Source organism: Spermophilus citellus, assembly GCF_964194105.1.
Source record: "Spermophilus citellus genome assembly, chromosome: 9".
In the NCBI taxonomy this organism is placed as follows: Eukaryota; Metazoa; Chordata; class Mammalia; order Rodentia; family Sciuridae; genus Spermophilus; species Spermophilus citellus.
The window spans coordinates 74111570-74124934 of record NC_138191.1 but is presented as its reverse complement, the minus strand read 5'-3'; the positions used below and the strand labels follow the sequence as shown (position 1 = coordinate 74124934).

Here is a 13365-nt window from a genome sequence, read left to right as displayed (position 1 = left end):
GGAACAGTGAGAGGAAGGAGGGTAGGGAAAGTGGAAGCATAGGGATTGAAATGCAACAAATTATATTCCATGCATAGGTGAATATCAAAATGAACTCCACCATCATATATAGCTATAATGCACTAATAATAACATTGAATAATCCAAACTTTCTATTTGGACCCTACTCTACTCTGCTTTCATACATATATGTATGTTTTAAGCATTTCCACCTTCTTCACTGGCCATCCCTAAAATCCAAGAATTTTGAAGTCAATAGGAAACTCAACAGATTAGTATTTTTTTTTAAGTTGTTATAAACCTTTATTCTGTTTATATGGTGCTGAGGATCAAACCGAGTGCCTCACACTTGCTAGGCAAGTGCTCTACCACTGAGCCCCAATTTTAGTTTTTTAAAAAAGCCAGTTCTCAGAAGATAACTATCTAAATGCCAACTTTCAGTCCACTACATGCCTCTTATGTTTTTGGTGGAGACATGGAACTGATCTTACTTATTTCTTTCTAAAACTGTCATTTACCACATTTGCATATAATGAAATGGTAAAAAAGTCTCTACACCTACCTTGTGGCAAGATGGCAAAAATCAAATTAATCAACAAGATATGTTTAGCTCTGAGTTTAACATGTAGCATAGCCTCAACAAATTGCTAGTTATCATGACAAATTAGCATACATGATTCAAATTTAAGGCAGGGTCCACAAATATTTGATTAAAAAAATGCATTTGGGTCAAATATAGTTGCATTCTACTTGTGAAAAATGTGCCTGGAGACCAACAAGATATACAACTTCTGTAGACCTAGGATCTGATATAGCTAATAACATGCATTTTTAAAGAATATATTATTGTCAAAACAAAACTCAGAAAGTATTGAGTACCAACTATTGGCAAGGTCTTATGGGAGTTCATGGTCATAAACCTGAAATGTCAGATATGATGGACACCTGCAGTATTACACCACCATTTTCTTATTACCACAATCAAGCTTGTTAGCAACCCAAAGTCTATCATATCTGATCCATCTGTATTTTTCTCACCTCTTTCCACCTTCCTTGCTCCACTCAATACTATGTTCCAATAACTTCACTCTTGGGTTCTGGCCATTCCCAAAATCCTTATACCTTTGCACATGATGCTTTTTCTTTATTGGTCAAACTCATTCTCCAATGCCTTGAACAACCCCTTATCCCGTATTCCTTTACAGTTCCTGACTCACAGCAGAAATGCTTTATGAGAACAAGCTGATGAATTAAGTGTCCATATTTTGTCTACAGGCGTATAAACGAAAACATTAAATGCAGAAATTCTGTTACTTGCCTTTGGTTCTCTGACTATATCACAGATTCTAAAAAGTGAGAGAATCCAATTCATACCTTAAAATAATTTCCAGTCTCTGGCTGAGGATATAGCTCAGTGGTAGGGACCTTGCCCAGGCATGTGAGGTTCCATCCCCAGCACCAAGTGCCAAAAAACAAAAACAAAAAACCCCTATGTCTATGAATAGTGTGGCACAAAATACTAGTTTTAATAAAGACTGCTAAGTCTTCCAACCCAATCTTATTTAAAACTTGCTAACAGTGTTTCTGTTTGGTACATAAATGTTTCAACTGCTTTTTAAAAAAATACTCTGTAGTTTAAAAAATGCACAACTAGTTTTAATGATGAACTTTTGTTCACTATAGATTTTGATTTTTGCCTCAATCCTGCTGGTAGGTAAAAAGTTAATGAAGTGAACTCCTAACCATCAAAACTGGTTTCCACTTACCGTTCGCCTGACACTGGTCTAAAATGCCTAGCACCTAGTACATATTCCGACCTTAGTTTAGAGACTAGACCGCACCAATATCACATATTTTAAAGTATAAGCGCATCAGGGGACATCTAAAAAGAACATTCAAGTTAAGTAATCTTCCAGGTTCCGGGAGCACATAAACCATTTTTAAAAATGGCTTTAGCCTGGGAAAGAAGTGCCTTCAGGGCAAATGTACGCACCTACGTAATACAAAGAGGTCTGGTCAATTTACGACTCTGAACAGAGAGGCAGATTCAAATTGAAACCGCGGGTATAATGGGCCTGAGGCCATTTTGAGAAAGGAGGAAGGACTCACACACAAATCCCGCCCATAGGAAGGTGCTTGGTGCTTTCTAGAATCGCTTCCTTGTAGAAATGAAGGTGAACATTACCGAAAGCTGCTTTAATTGGGAGGGAGAGCTCAAAAGAGCTGGAAGCTGAAAAGACTGCTTTAATGACAAATCCCTTCCCTTACTACCTGAGACTCCTGTAGACGGACCCTAGCCCTTTCCCAAACTAATTACCAGAACCTTCCATCCTATTGTGTAAAACTACACGCGCTTCATACCATGAAAAAAGGCATTCGTTCTAAGGAAGAGGGAGGGGAGGCTGAGCTAACTTGTTGGAAGTGCTAGTACTGCAGAACTGGGCGAGACTTAATGCCATCTCGGAGTACCATGCGTTGGAGTTCCAACGCTAAGAACACAAAACTTGAGTTCTGGTCTCCGATCGCTATTATCAACGTAGAACAACGTGAATCTTCTCAAATTTCAGCCCGGAAGAGCACCTCTTTCCTCTTCCTCACGCTGGAAGAGATAGCGGCCTACACAGTCAGCGGGCCAATTACCGTGGGCTTTCGGGAACTCGCCGTGCGATCCAGACTTACCTGCCGGGCTCTCTGCAGCGCATCTTTGAAAGCATCGTTAACTCCTCCTCCACCACCGCCGCCACCACCACCACCAGCTGACCCAGAGGAGGGTGGAGGCACTGTTGAATAGTCTGCCATGGCTACACTACAAGAGCCGCTGCCGCTTCTTCACAGAGACCTCCTCTCAGCTAACTGCTAAGAAAGGAAGAAAATGGCGACCGTCGAGCTTCTATCACATTCTTGCGCGACCATCGTGCCGTAAAGGGGCGGAGACTGAAAGATGGAAATCCCGCGATGTTTCTGAGGCGACGTGCTGCCGTGGGGGGTGGGGCTGAGAAAGAAGGAGCAGTAGAGAGCGTCGCGAGAGTGGGTTTAAAGTTTCGCGAGAATATGGTTTATCTTGGCGCCTCCTTTCCGCGCGTTGTTGGGGTGAGGCTGGGTAATTGTTTCTTCGGGTTGGTGGGTAGAACTGGCGCGGAGCCGGCCGTTGGGTTTGGGTTGCAGAAAACATGAAGGAAAAAGAGTAATTGTTGCTTACCAGCCGCTGCCTCTGGAAGGTAGTGCGGAAAAATTTCCGCCAGGGGTTATTCTGTGTATCGGCGAGGAAGGGCTTGACGCCGAGGGGCGTGACGACAACGCAACAGTGTCTCGAGAGCACCGCGGCCCGGAGAGCGCCTGGGAGAAGCGCGCCCCGGACGCCGTGCGGCTATGCTTCTGAAAACGCCTGCCTGGCTTAGTGGAAACCCAGCATGATTTTCAGGGTAGTAAAGCGTCCCTGTATTTACCTCTAGGCTGTCAAGATTTTGGAGTTTTATCACAACTGGGGATGAACTGAGGTTGGAAGTCTATTATAAATTATCGAGCTGATTTCCACGTTTTTTAAGTTAGTGAATGAGCAGGCTGACAATGACTGTCTGTTGAAAACGCGATTACTTATAAAAATCGGTGTTAATCAGAATTGATAATATAGGTTGTGGGTCCCTGACCATTTTTATTGAGGTCCTTATAATTTAACGTCCGTTTCTTGCCCAGAATTGATTTTGTGGCTTCTGTTTTTCCCATTCATCTGTGTGTACTCAAATGTAAGGTCATGTTCGGATTGTCATCCCTGGACTAACTGATTTTGGGGGGGCCGGGGGAAATTTCTATTAATATATTTACCAAATAATTTCAGATTTTTTCTTTTCAGAACTTAGCGAGCATATTTTATTTATTAGTAGCAGTAGTTCCAGAGACAAGTTAGGGTATTTTACAAGTCATTCTGTTCGTACTTGAATATACCACAATGGTTTCTTATTCTGTTTCCCAAACTTCCTTCTATTTTAACAAAATGAGGTAAAATGAACTTCTTCAACTTTGTGGTACTTTGGTCTTCCGTGAATTAATCTAACAAAATAAAAAGGTATAGGAATGTAACCCAGTGGCAAAAAGCCTGTGGTTCAACCCCTACTACCAAAAAAAAAAAAGTTTTGTTTTTGTTTTTTTTTTAAGTGGAAATTGTATTTGGGAAAGCAGTTAATGTATTAGACTACAGGATATCAACAAACTATAAAAGCAGTGTTGGGTGTATTGCTAAACAGAAACTTTATATTTTTATTTGTCTGACCAACGAATATTTATTAATGAGTAATTGTTTTTTTCATGTTTTATTAATTAGATACCAGTTAGGCCTTCTGGTCAATATAATTTACCAGAGTTATATAATTTACCCCCCTCCCCCCAAACAACCTTTATTTCATGTATATTTTAGTTTTATTTAGATATTGAAAGTAAGAACCTCTCTATACACACACGTATACATATATATGTACATATATAATATATATATATATATTTTTTTTTTTTTTTTTTTTTGATAGAGGTATGGATATGCTAGAATGGGAAGAAGTTGGAATCAGTCTAGACCAGGATTTCTCACCTTCAGTGCTACTGACATTTTAGACCAGAAAAATCTTTGTTTTGCTGTACTGTTCTGCTATTCTAGTATGTTTGGCAGCTTCCTTGTCTTCTCCCTGCAGATGCCAGCGCCCCCCTTTGGCCTATCACCAGTTGTGACAACCCGAAATAGATACAGACATTGCATGTATGCCTTGGGCAAAATTACCCCTTATTGATAAGTACTGGTCATCCTTGGTTTCTGTTTCTGCCTCTTCTCTACATCCAGAAAGACCCTATTGACTGTAATGACAATGCATATTCTAAATTTCATTTCTTTTGCCCCTACTGCTCCCACCCTAACACAAGTTACCATCACTTCATTTCTGGATGGTTAAGCAGCATTTTAGTTGATTTCTCTGCTTCTGCTCTTACATCTCTTAAATTTGCTTTTTAAAAAATTATGAAATTTGGTACAGAAATTTATGGTAATACATACCGTTTCAAAAGTAACAAGCACCCATGTATCCATTCTGTAGGAATATTATCCAAGAAATAAACCATTATGGGTATTTTTGAAGCTTGAGAGGTAACTCTTCCTGATGATTTTACAATTCATTCCTCATACAGAAGGTTAATATATTTTTTTTAATAGAAAACAAATCAGGTCTCACCTATATATTTCCAATTGCATTTTAAATCCTCCTCTTAGAATGGCCTGAGGGTTCCATGTAATTGGGCCACTGTGTCTAAAACAAACTCCACTCCAAATATTTGTCTGCTTTGCTATTCAAGAACTTCCTGCCTATGGAACCTTGTACTTGTTTTTTCCTTTGCCAATATGCCCTTCAGGTGCTACTCCTTAGACCATTCTGATCTTGCCATTCTGTACTTACTGTCTGATACCATGTTCTCTTTATGGCATTTATCTGAAATAATTTTTTGTTTTACGTGTAAACTTCTTTATGTCTCTCTTTCATTAAAACATAAATTTCTAGAGAGCAGGGATTTTGTCTCTACCTAGCTTAAAGTTTTGGCACTCTGTATTTGTTGAATGAATGCATGCTGAAAAAAACTCAGCTTTTCCATTTTAGGTGTTTTTTTTTCCCCCTTAGTACTAGAGATTGAATCCAGGGATGTTCAACCACTGAGCCACCTAGCCCTTTTAATTTTTTAATTTTGAGACACAGTCTGGCTAAGTTGCTTAGGACCTCACTAAATTGCTGAGACTGGCGATCCTCCTGCATGGGCCTCCCAAGTTGCTGGGATTACAGGCATGTGCCACTGCACCTGGCTTAGTTGATTTAGCAGGTGGCTTAATATGTGTTTCTGATTTCACATCTACATAGTGATCATAATGTACGTTATCCTTGAATGAGCTATATCTGTAAGCTCTTCAGAAATCATAAAGTGCTATGCAAATGGGAGTTATGGCTCATATATAAATTGTGGCTCAATGGTAGAGTGGTAGAGTCTAGCACATGTGAGGCGCTGGGTTCAATCTTCAGCACCACATAAAAATAAATAAATAAAGGCATTCTGTCCAGCTACAACTAAAAAAAAATATTTTTAAAAATGCAGTTTATTTTTTGGTATTGCATGATCAGGAAAAAATAAGCATGTAGTCCACTTAATATATACAAGTATATTTAAATACTTTTGGTAAAACAAAATCCTGCAAAGTCAACCAAATTGTGGGAAAACTATGAATTTTTTTTTTTTTTTTTTATACTGGGGTTTAAGCCCAGGAGCACTTTACCACATCTCCAGTCCTTTTTATTTTTTATTTTGAGACAAGATCTTGTTAAGTTTCTGAGGCTGGCCATGAATTTATAATTCTCTTGCTTCAGCCTCCCAAGTCACTTGGATTATGGGCATGAGCCAGTGTGCCAGTTTGCTAGTGATTTACCTAAGCTGAATATGTGTTAGTTTTGAGTTCATATACTCTTCTCAAAACTATTTATACTCTTCTTTGTTCTAGCTTAATTTTATTGAAACTGATAAAATCATCTTGACTGCTTATTCCCCTTTCCAGTGTAAATCCTCTTAAAAATGGGAATATGAAAAATAAAAAAGAAAAATTAAAAACCAACAAGAAAAAAAATGAACCTATCATGGGCATATCACAATAATCTAAAATTGGTTTATCGTGCTTTGAGAGATTAGCTGAATGTCCTGCTGAAGTATGTTTGATGATCACACTCTTATCAAGGAAATTTTAAAATCAATTTTTAAAACTCTGGCATTAATCTGAAAAAATAATTCTTTTAATATTAAAAAATTAACTTCTGATAAGTATTCCATATTTTCTCCTCAGGATGAAGGAAAAATCGTAGTTCTGAACTTATAAAAGTCTAATAGCGGGCTGGGACTGTGGCTCAGTAGCGCACTTGCCTGGCATGTGTGAGCCACTAGGTTCGATTCTCAGCACCACGTATAAATAAATCAAGATCTATCAACAACTAAGAAAAAAATTTTTTAAGAAAAGTCTAATATCATATAAATTGCCAAATAATAGAATAAAAGGTAAATAAAAGTTGGATTATTAATATACTAGAAAGTTTCTTCCTTTTACTTTCTAATATTGCTTACCAAATTGATTCATTCTTAGTACAGCTTTTCACTGTTAGGATTTTTCAAGACTGTGTGGAATATTGATAGATTGTTATTTATACCTAATGGTGAAAAGTAACCCATTATGGTTTTTGAACAGGCATTTTAGAATGGCAAAATTGTCTAGCTTTCCTGCCTCATTTTTATATCCACATACATTCTGATAGGTTTTAGCCAGAAGGCTCTCTTATAACCTTATACTCTTGTGTTATAGTCTGTTATTGAAACCAATTCTCTTTTTCCTGTCTACAATCCCAACAGATGCAGACAGGAAAATGTGAGAATTGCAGCCACTTTAAAGTGATGGTCCAGGATGTTATTCAGATATTTGATTATTAGGTGAGTGATTAATCTTTGTGACTTTGATCTTCATGCTGTTTGAGTTTCTAGGATTTTATTTTAGACTATGGTGTGAATGGAAGCAGGAGATATTTTGTATTTTAAAGGACAAAGTTGTTAACACAAATTGTAACTAACTTTGGAACATTGTAGGGAATAGCAGTTTGATCAGTGTCTGAAACTGGAGGCAGCCCAATGTTGTGGAAAAGACTCTGGCTTTGGTCCCAGAGGATCTAGAATCAAGTGTGTATGCCCTTTGGTAGGTTACAAGTTCTTTCTTTCACTGGCATAACATTAAGAGAGGGTAAAATTTTAATCTGTTTCTTAAAAGTAGCTAACAGTAAAAGAATAAAATTTTTGCCTTTGAGAAATTGCTTAGCCAGACTATGTGGTACATGCCTATAATCTCAGCAATTTGGGAAGCTGAGCGAGGAGGATCAAAAGATGGAGACCCCAGCCTCAGCAACTTAGAGCAGGACCCTGTCTCAAAGTAAAAATTTTAAAAAAGGCTAGAGATGTATGTCAGTGTCTAAGTCTTACTTTACCACTGAAAAAGAAAAAGAAATTGTTGTAGTATCATCTCACCCTGAGTTCCCAGAAATTTCTTTTCTGATTTGGATGCCAAATTTGAGTGTCCTAATTGAAGAGCTATTAGAAGACTGAAGAGTACTATGATGTTGCTAATGACCATTGATTTACTCTAAATCCATCTGTTTACTGTTAATCATTCCACATATTCCTAACTGTGGAGCCCTTGAGCTATTGTATATTTTCTCTGTAAGAAACTGACCTTTGACTTCTATTTTACTGTTGTATGGTAATTCCCTATTTTTTCCCAAAAAAACTTGTCTGAAACTCTAAATTAGGGATTTCTATTCATTCTCCTGTGTGCTGTATCATGGTAGTTTACCATTGTATCATTTGCTGTTTATTTGGAATTCCCACTTGGTTATAATGTCCAAAACACTGATAGTAATAGTGTATACCATGTAATGGTCATTGTTCTGAGTTTTTTAAGTGGACTAGTTTATTTGTTCTCATAAGAGGCTTTATGAGATAGAGGCTATTAATATCTCTCATTTTGCTGAGGTATAGATATGTTAACTTGCCCAGGGTAACATATTAGTGTTAGAGCTGCAAGCTGCAATTTGAATGTGGGCAGCCTGATATGAAAGAAAGGAATTGTCTGTAAAAAGATGGATAAGAAAATGAATGTCTTTGTAATTTCTCGGATATGGTTCATGAATTAGCATTTTTATTTGAATCTTTAAAATATTTGCATTCATTTTTAATCAAGACCTAGACCAAAATTCTTCATGAGAAGGCAGCTCTTTATATAAGGAAAAAATAATGGATTTAATTTGCAAAATTTAATGAACTCATGTCACATGATATAATCCTGTTTTCTATTGTTACATTGGATGGGTTATTAAAGTATATAACACTTTATATGGTATGTTTCTATATATGCCTACATATGTAGTCTGCCCTCTGTGGATTTTGCATTTGTGGATTCAACCAACCATGGATCAGAAATAATCAGAAAAAAAATTCTGTCTTTATAGAACATACACAGACTTTTTTCCTTGTCATTATTTCTGAACAATGCAATATTGCAACTATTTACAAAGCATTTACAATTAGGTATTATTAATAATCCAGAGATGACTTTAAAAATATATATATATATGAAGGGACTGGATATATAGCTCAGTGTTAGAGCACATACCCAAATCTATATCTATATACAGGGGGGTATGTATATAGGTTATATGCAAATACTAAATACCATTTTATATGAATGTTCTTGAATTTTAGTATCTGAGGGGGATCTTGTAACCAATCCTCAGATACTGAGGGATGTCTATATATATTAGTGTTATTTTTCAGATACGTTACTTAGGGGTTGATAATGTTTGTAGTCTATTATAAAATAGTCTTTTCAAGGCAAGGATCAGATTGATTACTTTTTTCCCATGTTACCACAAAGCACCAATAATGCTGTGTGGTAACATGGGAAAACAGTATCTGTACTGTTTTTCTGCATATCAGATATCTTTAGAAAATATTACAACTTCCAGAGATCAGACTCTTGAGAATTCTGAGTAAAATTCTTTATAGTTTATATTTTAGAACTGTTAATGCTTGAAACAAAGGTCCTTTATGAAAACATGACACACTTTTTTTTGCTTCTTGGGACCTTTCTCTGAAGGTAGAAGGAATATCTAGTGGGTAGCCAAAATGTCATTTCCAGCTGTACAGTGTTCTTCACGTCTAATGAGAGAAAGAACTTCTTTCTATATCATACAAAAGGGCTTCTTTGAATATATGTATGTTTTGTTTGGCTAGCTGCATATAGCTGTTGGTAGGATCTGTCCTTTAACCAAGATCAAAGAAGCTACAACACAGCATCATTATTTAGGAAATTGAAAAGTTCAGAGCTTTCTGCCCTTACTTGGTATGGTAAGACATAACACTCACAGCTTCCCATTACTTAGGGTTATAATGCTAGGTTGAAAATTTCGGGCCCTTCAGAGCATCTGTCTCAAAAATCTGGCCTTAACACCCATTTCTTGAGTAATTTTAGCTAAATTGTATGCCAGGCCCTCCTGATATATATATATATATATATATATATATATATATATATATATATATGTAGTTTTAATTTACTTTAAATTGGTCATGTATGTATGTATGTGTATATATATATATGTAGTTTTAATTTACTTTAAATTGGTCCTGTATTAACCCCAGTGTGTTTCCAAACCTGTGTCTGCTTAGCTATCTATAAGACTTTTATTTTGCACGTTTTCTAAAAACAAAATGTCTAAAACAGGCAGGCATGGTGGCACATGCCTGCAATCTTAGTGACTCCGGAGGTTGAGGCAGGAGGATCACAAGTTTGAGGCCAGACTCAGCAACTCAGTGAGACCCTGTTTTAAAATAAAAAATAAAAAGGGCTAGGGATGTGGCTTGGTAGTTAAGACCCCTGGGTTAAATCCTCAGTACCAAAAACAAACAAAAACGTTTTCTCTCTTCATTTTGTAGTCAAAACATTATTTTTTTCCCTTCCCTATTGGATATTAATATACCAGTTCCTTTTATTTCTTCTATTACATTTTTTAAAACTTTGGCTAAAAAAAAAATCCAGATTAAAATTATCATTTGGAGAGGGAGTGGTATAGAACAGTGATAGAACACTTGTTTAAGCATGCACAGCCCCTGGATTCAAATCCCAGCACAGGGTAGACACACACATATACACATCTTTTTCCCTTTCTCCTCTTCTCCCCTCCCCCACTCCCTTGTTTTTTTTTTTTTTCCATGAAACCTAACCTGACTAACGTATTTTGGTGACATTTTAGTTAGTATTGTCTGCAGTGGCAAGACAGCTTTTTTTTTTTTAAGAACTTGAGGGTATGGGTTGGGATTGTGGCTCAGTGGTAGAGGAGTTGCCTAGCACATGTGAGGCACTGGGTTTGGTCCTCAGCACCACATAAAAATAAATAAATGAAATAAAGGTATTGTGTTCATCTATTACCAAATAAATAAATAAATAAAAACTTGAAGATACGGTTTATAGGAGGAGGAGGAAGTAAAGCATTTCAGTGGTGTAAAGCATTTGGCCTAACATGTACAAGGCCTAACATGCATAAGGCCCTAGGTTTGATTCCCAGCACTCCAAGACAAAAATCAAAACAACACCCCCACACACAAAAAAAAAAATAAGGAAGAGTTAGTTCCAATCCATACTCCCAGACACTGATTTAATTGATCTGTATTTAAATCTTTAAAAGTTTCTGAAATTAATCCTGGTTAAATGCAGGCCAAGAAACTCTGAAGTCTTAAGTTCTCTAATAACTAAATGGCTCCAGCACCCTGGGTTCCCACATAAACAAACTGAAACCTAACTGTAGTCTTAACCAGACAGAAACCGTTAACTAACCTCTAACTAGGGACTTTCCACTGGCATAAGCCAAATAAGGCTTCTGCTCCATCTTAGCCAATCATATATTTTCTTTGCCTTGTATCTGTGCTTATCTTAGAAAAGCCATTCCCTGTGGCCTTCATTTTGAAGCTGCCTGCTTTTTTAGATGATTCTTAAAAATTTTAAGGTGCCAAAATTTACATATTGAGAGTCCTATCAACTTTTTGTAATGTAGGTTAGGGTAGTGTTTCTTAACCAACTACCAATGTCATCTTTTGAAGTGCAGACAACAGCCCTAATGAATCATGTTTTGAGGAATCTGCATTTCTTATTTTTTAGAAAGGGAGCATTATTCGTAAGCTCATGAAAAACTGAAAACTTCCCTTTTACACAAAAAGTACTTAATAAATGTTTGGACAGTTAAACTGAGTTAGATTTTGTTCCCCCAGATGAATTATAGTAAATGCTCTGAATACAAGGATCTTGTCCTTATTCCTTTCTCTTTAAAAGAGGACTGCTCAAAGACTGGGTCTTACTCTTTGGTATGCCCAGTAGAGCTTAGTGCTTTTATCTTGGCAAAATCTTAATAACTATTAAGTTGAATTCCTTATTATCTCCTACTTATCATTTTCTTACAAACTTAAAGCTCAGCAAATTTTAGAATATATGGTTATGAATATTGAGGGCATTTGAGGCAAGATGGCACTGGAGGGTGACTTCACTCAAATTTTTCTTAAAATATGAGTTTTGGAAAATCCATTTCTTTTGTTTTACGGTGGAGGAAACAGTGACCCAGATTGCTTGAGTGTCTTGTATAAAGTGACAAAATTATTTACAGAGCCAATGCTAGATTCCTATTCAGTGCTCTTTATTTCATGAGTTGTCTTCTATATGAAGCAGCAGTTTTGGGATGAAGGAGATTTTCTCATTAAGTACAAGAAGAAGAAGAATCTGTGCAGAACCAGAAGCATCTTGTTTTTTTGTAATCAGGACATCTGTCTTACAGCATTTCCTTTTGGAAATAGATTATTGAAATACTGAAGATCTTTACCAAGTGAAATAAAATCTTTAACTGGGTGGGTATAAGATTTAAGACTCACTTGGGATAACAGTTGTGTTGTTTTTAGTAGAACTTTGCTTCTGTGCTGACATTTCCATGTCTATTTATAGCAGTGATCTCTTTGGAATTTGCCTTCTGATTTTGTTTGCTATTTTATGTTACTTCACATTAACTGATGGCCTCCTTCATTTAAAAAAAATCTATTTGAAGGAATATGAACTTGAGAGGAAAAAGGAATTAAATGTTTTAGAAACATCTGAAATTAGAGTTTTCCTGTAGTTTATCATCATCATCATTTATGCTACATTATCTAATTGTAGCAACTAAGGATACAATACTAATTTTTCAAGATAAAATTTATTAAAAATAAATTTTAGAAGTATATGAAGCTTAAAATAAATGTTTTTCCCAGACAGCTATTATTTTTTTATTTCTTCTAAACTCTGATCCTTAAGTATGTGCTTAGAAAAAGATCAAGAGATTTAAATTGGAGCTGAACTCTGAAGGGCAAGAGGATTCTTATTCAACTGAGAATTAACATAAAGCTTGCTTATTAGTATATTAATTTATTCAATCCAATAAAAATATTGGCGATCCAGAAGTGAACACAATAAGCAAGTATTCCATCTTTTTGGCACATATTCTAATTGAGTGAATATTGAATGAAATCAAGAATCACTTTGCAGATTATTTATTTGCTTTTAGACATTTATTAAGCAATGGATTGAAAAGTTGAAGTAGGAAAAGTTTAATGACCAGGTGGATCATTCATTAAACATTTATTCCCTAATGTAAGTTAAATTATTTGAAAAAATATCTCATGAATGCTAATCAATGTCATTCTGATTGTCATTTTGATGTTTGTTAGTAACCCTGTGAAAAGGCC

The 13365-nt window shown here is 36.2% G+C and overlaps 2 protein-coding genes across 18 annotated transcripts in view; one reads left to right on the top strand and one right to left on the bottom strand.

Moving 5' to 3' along the window:
* The window catches only part of FUBP1 (far upstream element binding protein 1), a 32300-nt gene extending 29361 nt beyond the window's left edge, over nt 1-2939 (bottom strand). For all 15 annotated transcript variants that reach the window (XR_014023740.1, XR_014023741.1, XM_081307709.1 and 12 more), the window contains exon 1: nt 2680-2939. Coding sequence is in view for 13 of the 15 variants with exons in the window: in XM_081307709.1 (XP_081163835.1) it covers nt 2680-2799 (120 nt within the window). In the remaining 2 variants the exon portion in view is untranslated. The remainder of the gene's footprint in view (nt 1-2679) is intronic.
* Nucleotides 2940-3074: 135 nt separating this feature from the next.
* The window catches only part of DNAJB4 (DnaJ heat shock protein family (Hsp40) member B4), a 35667-nt gene continuing 25376 nt past the window's right edge, over nt 3075-13365 (top strand). The window contains exons 1-2 of one of the 3 annotated variants that reach the window (XM_081307713.1): nt 3075-3090; nt 7411-7488. The gene's annotated coding sequence lies outside the window, so the exon portion shown is untranslated. Of the gene's footprint in view, nt 3091-3134; nt 3423-7410; nt 7489-13365 lie in introns of those variants that run through there. The other 2 variants (XM_081307711.1, XM_081307712.1) reach the window with 2 other exon arrangements.